The sequence below is a fragment of the Tubulanus polymorphus genome, chromosome 2 (genome assembly GCF_964204645.1).
Source record: "Tubulanus polymorphus chromosome 2, tnTubPoly1.2, whole genome shotgun sequence".
NCBI lineage: Eukaryota > Metazoa > Nemertea > Palaeonemertea > Tubulaniformes > Tubulanidae > Tubulanus > Tubulanus polymorphus.
This window is the reverse complement of record NC_134026.1, coordinates 25,730,367-25,742,866: the sequence shown is the minus strand read 5'-3', so window position 1 is coordinate 25,742,866 and position 12,500 is coordinate 25,730,367. Positions and strand designations below refer to the sequence as shown.

Sequence of the window (12,500 nt, the reverse complement as noted above, 5' to 3'; positions counted from 1 at the left end):
TCAACCAGTATGTGACTTGGATAGAGATCAAACTTTCTTATATCAATTATTATTTAATTGTTACCCGATTGATATTATAACTACATGGTACAGGTGTTCATGAGTCGAGAAGAAAACAATAGTTTTTACAGGTATTGAACTTCAGATCCAATGAAAAAAAGCAGAAATGAATGTAGATGTATGAAAGTTTTTATTTCATTTATATGGTGCGTACAGGCCTCTTATGTAATGAATCAGGTACAACAATTCCACTGCAGCAATTATTTGAAAATCTCTAAAAATACATGTAGAACAACTTCTCGATGGTTGACAATTGGTTGACAATAGTAATTGAAGGATTCCCTTAATCTTACCAGGTATCTTTAAAACAGAATTACTCGTAGTAGTTCTTTTTCACGTAATATACTTCGATTTAAGTAAAATCATTCGTTAGATCATAATGGTTTAAGATTTCCATTAGTATGTACGTCATTATTATCATTGAAGCTATATAGCTTCAAGTGAGTAGAAAATTGTTCATTTCTCAGTATTGAATACTATATTTTTTGATGACAGATTGGAGAAGCTTGTTCACATAGTTATCATGATGATTATTCACATACGTAAAAAGCATACAAAACCCATGCATTTTGTTCAACATGTTTCAATCATGTGTCAGTTTTTTACAATATAGATTACTTCATACATTAAATATTAAATACGAAAAAATGTACAACTTAGCCCATAAATTACAATGATATGAATATACATGTGATAATAATTGGTACCGGTAATATAGGTTACCAGCAACTTATGTGCATGTTCGTCAGATAAACCAGTCATTAGCAAAAAGGTTAAACATACATCGCAGCAAATTCTTCCGAATTCAGGATAATTAAACTGTGCGAACTCGGAAATCAGTTCATCAGTGAGGCTTTTTGTCAAGCATTCATACGTAAGAGATCAGTAGCGTGAACATAAGTATGTGTTAGTACCGAATAATAATGAATTTTTCAGCATGATGGTGGAATACCTAAATAACCTTGCGCGTGTGAATCAAATAAAAATGTAATAACAACCTTTAGTAATTATCATAGCTGAATATTTTCAATGTTAAGTGTTATAGACCCACTTTTCTGAATGTCATTATGTTCACAAATAGCAGTTAGAGACCTTCTTACAACTTTTTTAAGTACATAATTGAATACCCATAAATGAATACTTTCATATACATGTACCTATATACCAAACACCTTCAAATGCCACAATGGGAATAAACTTTCTACGGAAATCTTCTCTTCATTTTGAAAGACATGTTGAACATATTGAGATTATTACTGTATTATAGAATTATGCAACTGTTCAAATCCAAAAAATCAAAATCAGTCCAAAAATCTCAAACATGGATCATAAAGACAATTCTGAATATCTTAACAGTGTACCTGTATTACCGTAATGGCCAAACAGTAACAAAATATTATTGATCAGTCTATAATAATTTTCAAGATCATGAAAAGAAATAATGCACGGCTTGAAAACAAACAGACATTGAAATCATGTTCACGTCTATATCACACAAAATATAGATCTTGCAGGATCTGAATAGATGAGAAAAAAGATAATGCACAGATGCAAGGTATCCAGGTAAGAAAAACATTTATGAGCAGTTTGGACGGTTATCAAAGCGTAGAGTGGAGGATAGCAGAAATTAAAATATCCCTCAAATTCTATTTTTGGAAAAGGCATTTTAAAAGCCTTGGATAAGTTTTTTGCATTTACACAGTAATTTCCCTGCACACGAGTTTGATGAGTCTATTTACTCCATTATAACAAACATTGAAAGTTGTGCGAAAATTGTGCAACTTAAAAAACTGTACAATCAATATGCAATAGATTCATCAGAAAAAAAGGTATAAAACGATCAACATACTGTAGCAATTATTTAGCGAAGGCACATATGAAGATAAATGTACCATAAAATCTTGGAATGAGAAAATACTGGAAAATGCTGCAGGCTATTTAAAGAATTTTATGATAAATACCAATACATGTAGGATATTCTAAAATAATCAAGCGGAAAGATGTTGAGTGTAATTGTGAACTTATTGCACCATCATAAACAGCATGCAAGCATGTAAAACGGGAATAAATAGAAACAATTATATCACAAAAAAATAATACTGAGTAATAAATTGAATTTAGGCAAGATCTACATAATGATATATCAATTACGTAGCGCTAGATTTAGCAGAGACATTATTATACACTTCACATTAATATAAACATTAAAAAACATTTTGAATCGGAAAACCGATAGGTCCCTTAGTGTAAATCTTCTTATGTATATCATACATTGCATTAATCAAGCTCAGATTAAACATAAATGAATTAAGAAAATGTTGATTGCAAAATGAAAGGGGAAAGAAACGAAATAAGCAAACACCAGATAATCTTAGAAAACACGCCTTTAAATTCAAATGTGGGTTTCAATTTCAAATATCTTTAGACATCCTGTTATGGTCAAGTATATTCATTTTTTCAGATTGTCACTGCAATGTTGATATGAATTGGAATAGCTGATCATATTAGAAGCCACAATAACTGTTGATTTAAGCACATTTATTAGAGGAAACTAACAAAGGTTTTCATCTTCATAAACTCAGACTCAGTAATTTGTTGCATAATACCAAGGATATTTCACAACACATTAATTTTTTTCGAGTAGCACAGCTAGATGTCAACTAAGCCTAATCAATGTACATTCATTCATTTTTTTCAGTCATAAACAACAATGAAAGAAACAACCATTTTGTAATGAGTTATCTTTTTCTGGCTTTCCTTCCCTGACATTTGAAAATCACGCATCAAAAGCTTAAATGCTCATGGCCAGAAAATCATCCATTCCAAGGTAAAACGAGTTGTGCATAACAGTCGCACATGTATCCATCATACAACAACAGGAATTTTTCAAAGAAAATTGTCTGGGATAATCGTCTATCACATCGAACTAAATCCACATTCTAATTCATGTTAAAACTAGTACTGAATATCCATATCTCACGATTCACGCGTGATAAATCGCATAGAAATGCATGGAAATTCTGAAATTCCACTAAATCCATCACGTTTATCAATAAGGTATAATCACTGGTTCATCCTATACATGACTGACAGCGCTATGAACGAGTCCCGATCCCTCGTCGAACCGACACTGTTGAACTGTTGCCTTACAAACTGGACAGTTATTCTTTTGATCAAGCCACATCACTAAACATCTGCAAGAAACGATGAGAATCAACATCCGAGAAAAAATATCCGCAATGCAAATTTCCATAAATCGAGCAAATTCGAGTCAAAAATCTTACTTTTTATGAAATGTGTGACCGCAGCGGCACAGAGCAATTTGCTCCTTTGTGTGATATTCGTCTAAACATACAGGACATATCTGATAAAACAAGAAAGACTAATTTCATTATGTAGAAGCAACAGGTATTTCAATGCATTCAGTCGACTCCTCTTCAGTTGAATGCTTTCAAGTCAGATCATTTTCAACTAGAACACAAATCTTAGAACCACTGCATCAGATCCGAGCTGGATTCCATTGCCTAACTTGAATTATCACCTTATTCGAACAAAAATCACTAGACCAAATTGATTCAAGTTTACAGGAAGAGTCTACTACCCGGTATATATCAGATCCTCTGAGAGAGAGTGAGAAGCCTAATCAATAGACTAAAAAAAAACTTACATCACTGTTCGAAATTTGTCTCCCTCGATGAAAAATAACCTGAAAGTAAAAAGCAGTTCATTGGATATGATGTAACTATCATCTTTTTGAGCGATCAATATTTTAACGGCGATTACACATTGCACATCTTACCTGCCTATACCCTCTTTCATCTCGTGCCTGTTTTTTCAGTCTGAAATTTTTAACTTAAGCTTATAAAAACAAATTCTTAATTCAGAATAAATTCTAGTTTAAGATATTCTAGTTTAAAGGGTGTACGTACCTGCACAAGTAACAGCAAAAGAAGAATCCTAGAAGAAGAGTTGCTGCACCAAAGCCTAACAATGGAATGGTTGCACTGAAGGGTATACTTTGCATATCCATGCATGGTATTGGCCGGCTAAGTAAAAATACTGGAAAAAAGAAACAGATTCGCCAATAATAGACACACGTACTTTAAAAGTGAACATTTGACATCTGTCATCTGGCTGTCAAAAAACCCAATCATCATTTCATTATCATTAAGGAAATCATTAAAAAGGCTATACAAGCACACAATAGCGCCTTTAAAACAAAATACGATGGAATATATCTCAATCCGTTAACGAGACAAATTAATTACATAAATACGCGTAATTATTTCATTATTTGTGCTACAGTATACTAACCACCATAACAAACCACAGGGATGTGTAACAGCTGTAATAAATATCAAACACTCGCTTGCCATAACCATTTTAACGCTCTGAGGTTATCGGAGTAGTTTAAGAATTGGTAAGAATACATTTCTCCACTAAATAGATATTTGTATAATTTGCCACATCTGTTCCGACCCATATAGGGATTTATCGTATTAAAAAAGATCATCTGATTAGCAATTTAATCCCGTTTGTAGATCCTATCCAGCAGCTGACTCATAATCTGACCAAACGTAAATGATGTAAAAAGCTTATTACTACGTAGATTAACAGGCTGAAAAAAGCCTCAAGTCACAGAAGCAGAAAAATATAAACAAGAAATTGTGGATATATTGCAATTTTATTCAGGCAGAAAGATGATTTTAAAATTATAAAACTGTTACATTAAGTTAAAGCAAGAGCATTGAAAAAGTCACAGTTTTAAATTAATGTGTATAAAGGACGGTATAGGAAAGTCTAATTAAAGAAAAAAAAACTAGATTAATACAATATTCACAAAAATGATCTTAAAATCATATGGAAAGACATAATTTTTTTCTAAGGGCAAGACAGGCCTGAATTATAGATTAAGCATTATTGCATTCTCACATATCATAATCAACGATATTAAAAGGACGGTTTAAGAATAATTTTAGAGACATAAAACATAAGTGTATCAGACAACCATCACCAATAAATAATCACAGCTACAGTAATTAAGTTAAGAAATAATGACGACAATCAATGTGTACAAGTTTTTAAGACAATTTAAATGCAGAATAGATCGGAAGGTTACATGTATAGTTATTGCAATAATCAAAATAAGCAATTGGTCTGTGATAAAAATTCATCAGTAATACAGTAATTGATCAAATATAATCAACCAATTTCTATAAGCATGGAGTAGTAATGAGGGTATCATTTGAAACATTCAGCGTCGAGTTAAACTTGCCATTCAGAATAGCTAAACATCGAATCACTACCAGATACCTGGTAGAAACTGGAATCTACTGGATTACCTAAATTTAGATGATCTCTAAAACTATATTTAGATTTGAATATTCCAGATCTAATTGATGAACACGTAGTATCATTAATACATTCAGGTCTCACAAAAGTATTGGACTGGTAGCTTAAACCAGAATCAGAATTAGTAGACTGGTTACTTATACCAGAATCAGAATTGGACTGGTTACTTATACCAGAATCAGAATTAGTAGACTGGTTACTGCCACCATCAGTATTAGACTGGTCAACGTCAGAATCATCTGTAGAATTTGTCTTTACTTCAGATTTTTGTACCCTTCGGATACTTTCTCGCTGCATGATTTCACCAAATGCTTGACAGAGAGAAGCTTCAAGACTCATATTCAAACTGTTGTATGTCATCATAGAGTCTTGAGTCTGGTTTTTACAATTCATTCGTTTGAACGGTGTGGAGCCCGGTGATCTGAATATCGAGAAGACAAATAATTCTTTAAATGAGTCTTTACTAGGTTTTTTTAAGAATACAGGGTTATACACCGGTACGTACTTAACGTGCTGTTTAAATCGAACATGATTCTCTTGATGAGATTCAAGAACTTGAGCATCATCTAATTTTGTCTTCTTACAAAATGGAGCTAATGATGGTAACAATCTATACAGATAAAACACATACACACTCATATCAATTAGCGGGTAACCATTCATTTATAAATCACTAATAGACAACTTCCAAGTTGATTCGAAGTTTAATTACCTTTTATTTTGACGCCTTTCCACTCGCGGAATACGATTGCAGTCTCTTAATGGTGGTCTGGTCAAGTTAGGTGCTTTATATGTTTGCGGCAGAACAAATAACTCCGACGGCGGTTTATCTGCACAGACGGAGATGTTCAGTTTAGGTGGCTGAGGCATTCTAAGAGGAGTTGCTTTCTTGATTAAGTTTGACGACTTATGCTCTGTTTCCATTGTGCGTTTAATAGCTGGTGGGAAACGAGGTGTCGAAGTCAAAAGACTCAGACGATTCTCAGCCTGATTCGATGTAAGAGTTTTCTTACCCTCTCTTTTATTGCGAAGATTTCGAAATTCTGAATGAAATAAAAGAATATTTTCAAATATCGTCATTATGTTACAGATTCATGAAAACATGCTATATGCATTTTGAGCCTCGTACCTTGTGAATATTCGAAAGCTTCTAGCATTCCAGCTTTCAGAGCATAAAGTTGGATCCAACATTCAGAGTCTGTTACTTGTGGTCCTTTATATTTTGTTCCTTGAATAAATTGCTGGAATTTCATCTGAAATATTTAAGCAGAAGCTTTCTAGGTGACCATCATAAATTACCAGTACATGCATATTTCTTATAGCAATTTAGGGGGGCATATCCAATCCTGAAGTCGGTGAAAAGTTAGGAGTTCATGCAGATAAGGGCAATTCTAAACATCTGAGGTTCTTGTACAAGACCCCCTGGATCTGCACCGGCAGTTACCTTAATATACGTGAATATACCAGATTTTTCCATACGTTCTTGTTTACGCTTTTTTAGCAGCTGTTTGTACATATCAGGATTTTTTTCTAATGTTTCAACGAGTTCCTACAAGAAGAGCGATTTAATCACGCAACTGTCAATAAACAAGATATCTAGGTCTAGGCAAATTGTTATCACCTTGAGAGCCTTCTCCGTTTCAGTTGAAGCTTGATGTTCGTACTGAGTCTCTGAAAGCTGTTGACAATACAGATTCTTCGGTCGAGGGGGAAGTGGTGAACAGTTATACTCTTCTACGAGACCACTAATTGACGATTCCATGGGTGGAGTTACAGGTACCTCTGCAAATCAAATTAAAGTATTAAATAAACGTTGGCTAATTATAAGGGCAACAACTGATAAAATGTTTGAAAATTGCAACATACTCCTCTTTATCTTTACATGTTTCAGCATTTTGGATTTTTTTCTTCTTGATAGTTTTCGATCTGATGACCAAATCCAAGTAAGTTGATTCAGTAATCAAAATTAGTGAACGGAAAAATCTTCTTGTTGGTACCGGTCGGTATCGTCAGTCAAGTGGAAGAAGTGCTTGAAAATATTCACAATAACACGCTAAAAAGAAATATAGATTTGATTTTGACTTTGGCAGTTTTTGGCCGCCCTCCTGGTGGTTGGTTGATGATAACAACACGCCACGCCCACACCGACCGCGGCAAGAACGAACCGGCAGACAATTCAATTGTCTTTTGACAATAAATCGAGTGATCGGACAAAGCCCTAAGCATCCAGTAAAACCAGCTCTATCTCAACTTATTTAAGAATAAATCAGTGAGTGTGAATGATACCCACCTAATGCTGGTGTCGATAGGAAACAGAATTACGATGAAACTAAAAAATAAGAACTCACCAAATTTTGAAAGTACTTTGAAATTCCCGGTGGCTCCACACATAGGTAAAACCAACAACGTGGATACGGATTTTCGAGGAATCTTCATACGGTCGCCTAGCGGAATTTCTGCGAAGGTGGTAGACAGCACGGCCGAAAATTAAAACGTGGATGCAGACTACTGACGGATTTGCCGACTGAACTTGAACACGCTTGACTGCATTTCAATCTAGAATTAATTGAATCGTTAATTTTTAAAAGATTGAAATTATTTCTAGATTTTAATATGAGTTTAAAAAAGAAATGATGAATCTTAAATATTTGATTCTGAATCCAACGTAACCGAATACATATCCTATTCCTCCTCCTCCTATATGCCTGGCGCACGGACGCCATTTCAAGTGATTTAGAGGCCGAAAGTCTCTGTTTTCAGTGTCCGTAAAGGTTTACGGCGCATCTGGGGAACAACCCCAGCTGAGAGCGTTCTTCCTTGCATTCTAACGGTTTTTAAAACCCCACATTCAACTATTTACACATTGATAAAAGGAACAAAATTAGTTTTTTTCTTATCGTGTTGAAATCATGGCGTTTTGAAAATGTTGAGGTCAAATTTGGTTGAGAATCAGCATCTGTTGCTCTCAGCGGCTCGTCCTTCCCGGCCTAGCAGGGAATTTAACATCAGTTTTGTTGATGCAAAACTCGGAAGAAAACATGGAGAAAAAGCAATCGTCAAACCGACCCAGTTCTGTCCCTCCGAAAAATGGGAATGGTGCAGAATATAATAAGAAGGGTGAGCCTTATTGTATTGAAAATTGAGAGTAATTAGACATTTTGTCGTATCTGTGGTTCATGGCTAGTTCTCAGTTTTCTGAGTTGAACATTAAAATTGGCAATTTTATCTTTCAGAAAATGGACAGTATACTAAACAACAATATTCACGACAACCGAGGCGTCGTGAAGCAAATACAAATGGCCGGTGGAATGACGCTGCTAATTCTTCTTCAAGATTTACACAGTCCCCGAAATCACGGGGTTACGAACGGCAAACGAAATCAAGAACTTATTCTGATTATAGACAAGGAGAAGAGGTCGGAAAGAACTTCTTATTTTTAGATCAATTCTTAAAAATTTGCAAATGTTTTATAATGTTCTTAAATTTTAGGTGAGCGATAATTATGAAGCTGAAATTGGATCAGCTTTGATGACCGGATCGAAGAAACAGAACCTTAATCATCTGCTAAACTTCAAGTATACAGCTCGCGAAACACAGAGAGGTCGCGCTACTAGAGGTTATGGCTCTGCAGGTGGGACACGTCATAAAAATTGGACAAAACCAGCAAGATATAACAAAGAACAATTTCTCCAAGCTAAGTATGTGGTCGGTAAACGTGATGAAAACTATCAAAAACTAAGAATTATCTCTAATGTTTGGTAAATATGGTTTTGTTTTCAGTTGTCAGTTTATCGTACGGGATGATTGTGATTATTCCATATATTCCGCAGATCCTGATACATTAGTTGAATGGGATTTTATTCAACAAGTTGTAAGTACTGCAATCAGTATTGATTGAGAATAGTAGGCCTAGATCTTCATATAATTAATGAGCATCGCGATCTTTTTCAGAGAACTTGCAGTCATGAAGAATCATCTTGTCCAATTTGTTTGTATCCACCTGTTGCTGGTATGTAACCTTGGAAGTTTTTCCCTCAGTCAGTTACCAGTAAACTTTTTTGTAACAGTGTGTGCTATTTTTCAGCAAAGATTACACGATGTGGACATATATATTGTTGGGCTTGTATGTTGCATTATTTGTCGCTTGATGAAGATAATAAATGTCCAATCTGCTTTGAACCTGTTCTACAAAATGACCTGAAGAGTGTTGTTGCCACACAGACCCATCAGTTCTCTGTCGGTGAAGAGATCACAATGCGATTAATGAAAAAAGCAAAGGGGTCCGCAATTGCTTTACCAATCGCGCAGTGGCAGGACTGCACTAAACCCTTAACGATGAAAGGTAATGCTTCAATTAACAGTGTATACTGGATTCGTAGATATATGCTTTGCTGCTATAAGTGTCATTACATGTACATGTACTCTGTTATTACAGCGTATTCTGGTACAAAATTTTCAAAGTTACTTCTGGCCACAAAGGAGGATATACAAGATATAATAGATGGTGAGAGATTGGGTCTAAATCAACAGAAATCAGAAGAGGGAGATGTAAGTAATAAGTGCCAGCTTTCAAAACGAACCAGGATTAGATAATTCATCAGATGCTAAGAACTTAAAATAATCCGTAATGTGGTTTCATTTGTAGAGTTTGACTGGTTCATTTGTCGATGCTGCTATGAAACATTTGTTATTACGCGAGGAAGATTTACATTCGGATCAAAGGATGACACCTGTACCTAAACCACCCGCTATTCCTGGACTACCACCACCTTCCCCTCCACCCCTTGGTACAACGATTGGTAAAAAGGTTTGTATTCTTAAAATTTGACATTCTACTATCTCTTGTGGTGTGGATGAGTTAATAGAATATGGCATAAATTTTATTTTAGGAGAATGTTTTCACATATGCCTCGGCATTCTCTGATGATGAGGAAGAAGTTGAAAATGAACCCTCGTTGACGCACAAAGCTGAAAAATTGGATCTATCTGAATCGCCAGCATCAACTGACGACAATGCTATACCACCGGGCTTGTCTCATTCACCTCCACTCGGCCCTCCAGCTATCCTTATGGAGAAAGAGACCCGTGATGTCCTACCAGTAGACGAGGCAGCGGAACAACTAGAAATCCCATTACCAGGTGGGAAAACTACGCAGAGAAAAAAACAAGAAAGGCTTCATGATGATGACTTCTTTTACTTCTATCAAAGTAAGTAAAAAGGACTCTATACTTTGTACAGTTAGTCACCTAATCGTTGGTGGTAAGCTTTTATAATCAGATGGGCTTATACCAACGTGAAAATATCTGATCGTGAAACTAAACCACACAGACTATACTTATGTATGGATATCAATCATTAGAGGAATAAGTGTACATTGTCTCCCAACCCTTCCAGGTGATGATGGACAAAATATATACATGCATTCTTTGAATGCTCGATGCTTGTTGCGAGACTACGGTACTCTAGAAAACTGCCCTGAAACAATAACAGCCAGGATCGAAGAGCTTGAAGGCATCAGTATGACTCAGGTAATTATTCTACTGTTCGTTATTGTAAACCAACCTTGAATACAAAGTAGCCGAAACTATTACTGAAAATTTTAGGAGCTCCGTCGGCGCCTGCGGTATTTGAATCATTTACCATTTACCTGTGAGTTCCAAGTGGCAGAGTTGACCCTGAAAGCACCACTAGTGAGCAAGGAAACGCTGCGCCATTACTTTCATGAAATCGAATCGAGACGAAGAGCTCGTCAGAAGAAAGCCAGGCTTGAGAAGAATCATAATCGACGCGTTGAAGCCAAGGAGAGACAGGCATTCGCTAAATGTAAGTGATAGCTAAATTTTTCCATTCACCCGATGGGGAATAGTTTGTAAATAACATGATTATTTGTTGATTATATATAGATAATGATATAACAGTGGTGCGGTCTGAACAGCATTCTAATCCACAACCAATACCTACTACATCATCTACTGGATTTAATGACTACACAGGTATGCAATGCACTTCTTTAGTTAACTGGCTGCAAGTTGTATGCGAAAGATATATTCATGTGGAAATATATTTTGTTTTTATAGAAACAGTGAGTGCATCTGATAAATCACCTTCATCTCCTGTTCTTGTTAGTCCAGATGGGATGCCGCAATCTATTTCATTTGCGCAGGTAAGGTCCTCATTTATAGCCTTAATGATTTCTTTAATCCTCGATTAAGCTATTCAATCAATATTCTCTGTTGTGTTTCTGAGGAATGAATACATTTAATCTTCTGGCTGTTTTGCAGATGCTACGATCAAGGAAATCGTCTGTCCCAAATGATGCTTGGCCTCGTGTAAACAAATCAGTGATGGGTGCAACTTCATCTAAAACGGCTGCAACTCCCGATAGTGACAACGAAGATCATGTGGCAGCTCCGATGTATCAACAATCTTTTTGTCAGTCGTTTGGAGATGCTATACAAGCTGCTATAGACACCAGTAGTTCAGAAGCTGGCAATAAAAAGAAAAAGAAGGGGAAGAAACTTTTATTCACTACCACAGTGAACAGATCGAAATAGTTAGAGCTTAAGAAAGGGCTATCTTAAAGTTGCCGATATTAGTCTCGTTATTTAAGACTTCTTTATTATAGCTGTTGAGTTAATTGTTATACCGATATTTGGAATGAATTTGATATGTTAAGCTAATTTGAGAAGGGTAAACCAATTATTTCATCAATATTTATTTTTACCTTTAGTGTATATATTAAAACTGGAGAAAATCAAGAAGCACCCTTAATGTATGTAATGCATGCAATGGATTGCTTGCTTTGTTATTAATTGAGCTTAACTTTATTTATGTTTATATAATTAGTGAATATTATTTCACATTTTCACTTGATAACACTTATTCGTGCAAGTTGAAAGCTATATGTAAACGATGGTGACTTATGATAGACAATAAACCTAAAGATAACAAACTTTTGTGTGTTGATAAAGGCTTCCTGTACTGCACAAAATTCAGGAGGATTAGGACGATATTAAGGTAGAAATACTTGAAGATTGGATCCGACTACGTTGAAACTTGCATCATCGGGATGATCAAATGACGACTT

At 35.3% G+C, this 12,500-nt stretch overlaps 3 protein-coding genes across 3 annotated transcripts; 1 reads left to right on the top strand and 2 right to left on the bottom strand.

Annotated features, from left to right (window-relative positions):
- Positions 1–209: 209 nt before the first annotated feature.
- On the bottom strand, positions 210–4,382 carry LOC141898824 (RING finger protein 24-like). The gene is made up of 6 exons (XM_074784940.1): positions 4,375–4,382; positions 3,990–4,119; positions 3,860–3,899; positions 3,728–3,766; positions 3,345–3,424; positions 210–3,254 (listed from the first exon to the last, which is right to left on the bottom strand). Exons 2-6 carry the CDS (start codon positions 4,088–4,090, stop codon positions 3,137–3,139), a joined length of 378 nt encoding a protein of 125 aa, XP_074641041.1. The 5' UTR covers positions 4,091–4,119; positions 4,375–4,382; the 3' UTR covers positions 210–3,136.
- A 943-nt stretch (positions 4,383–5,325) lies between these two features.
- On the bottom strand, positions 5,326–7,306 carry LOC141899097 (uncharacterized). Its single transcript, XM_074785250.1, has 7 exons — positions 7,279–7,306; positions 7,034–7,194; positions 6,857–6,961; positions 6,542–6,665; positions 6,125–6,455; positions 5,918–6,022; positions 5,326–5,833 (listed from the first exon to the last, which is right to left on the bottom strand). The coding sequence occupies exons 1-7, from the start codon at positions 7,304–7,306 to the stop codon at positions 5,326–5,328; spliced, it is 1,362 nt and encodes a 453-aa protein (XP_074641351.1).
- Positions 7,307–8,096: 790 nt separating this feature from the next.
- LOC141900178 (E3 ubiquitin-protein ligase RNF10-like) lies at positions 8,097–12,365 on the top strand. Its single transcript, XM_074786949.1, has 14 exons — positions 8,097–8,529; positions 8,646–8,827; positions 8,902–9,110; positions 9,193–9,283; positions 9,364–9,421; positions 9,497–9,754; positions 9,848–9,960; positions 10,058–10,219; positions 10,302–10,620; positions 10,808–10,941; positions 11,017–11,236; positions 11,317–11,406; positions 11,491–11,576; positions 11,695–12,365. The coding sequence occupies exons 1-14, from the start codon at positions 8,430–8,432 to the stop codon at positions 11,965–11,967; spliced, it is 2,295 nt and encodes a 764-aa protein (XP_074643050.1). The 5' UTR covers positions 8,097–8,429; the 3' UTR covers positions 11,968–12,365.
- Positions 12,366–12,500: the final 135 nt, after the last annotated feature.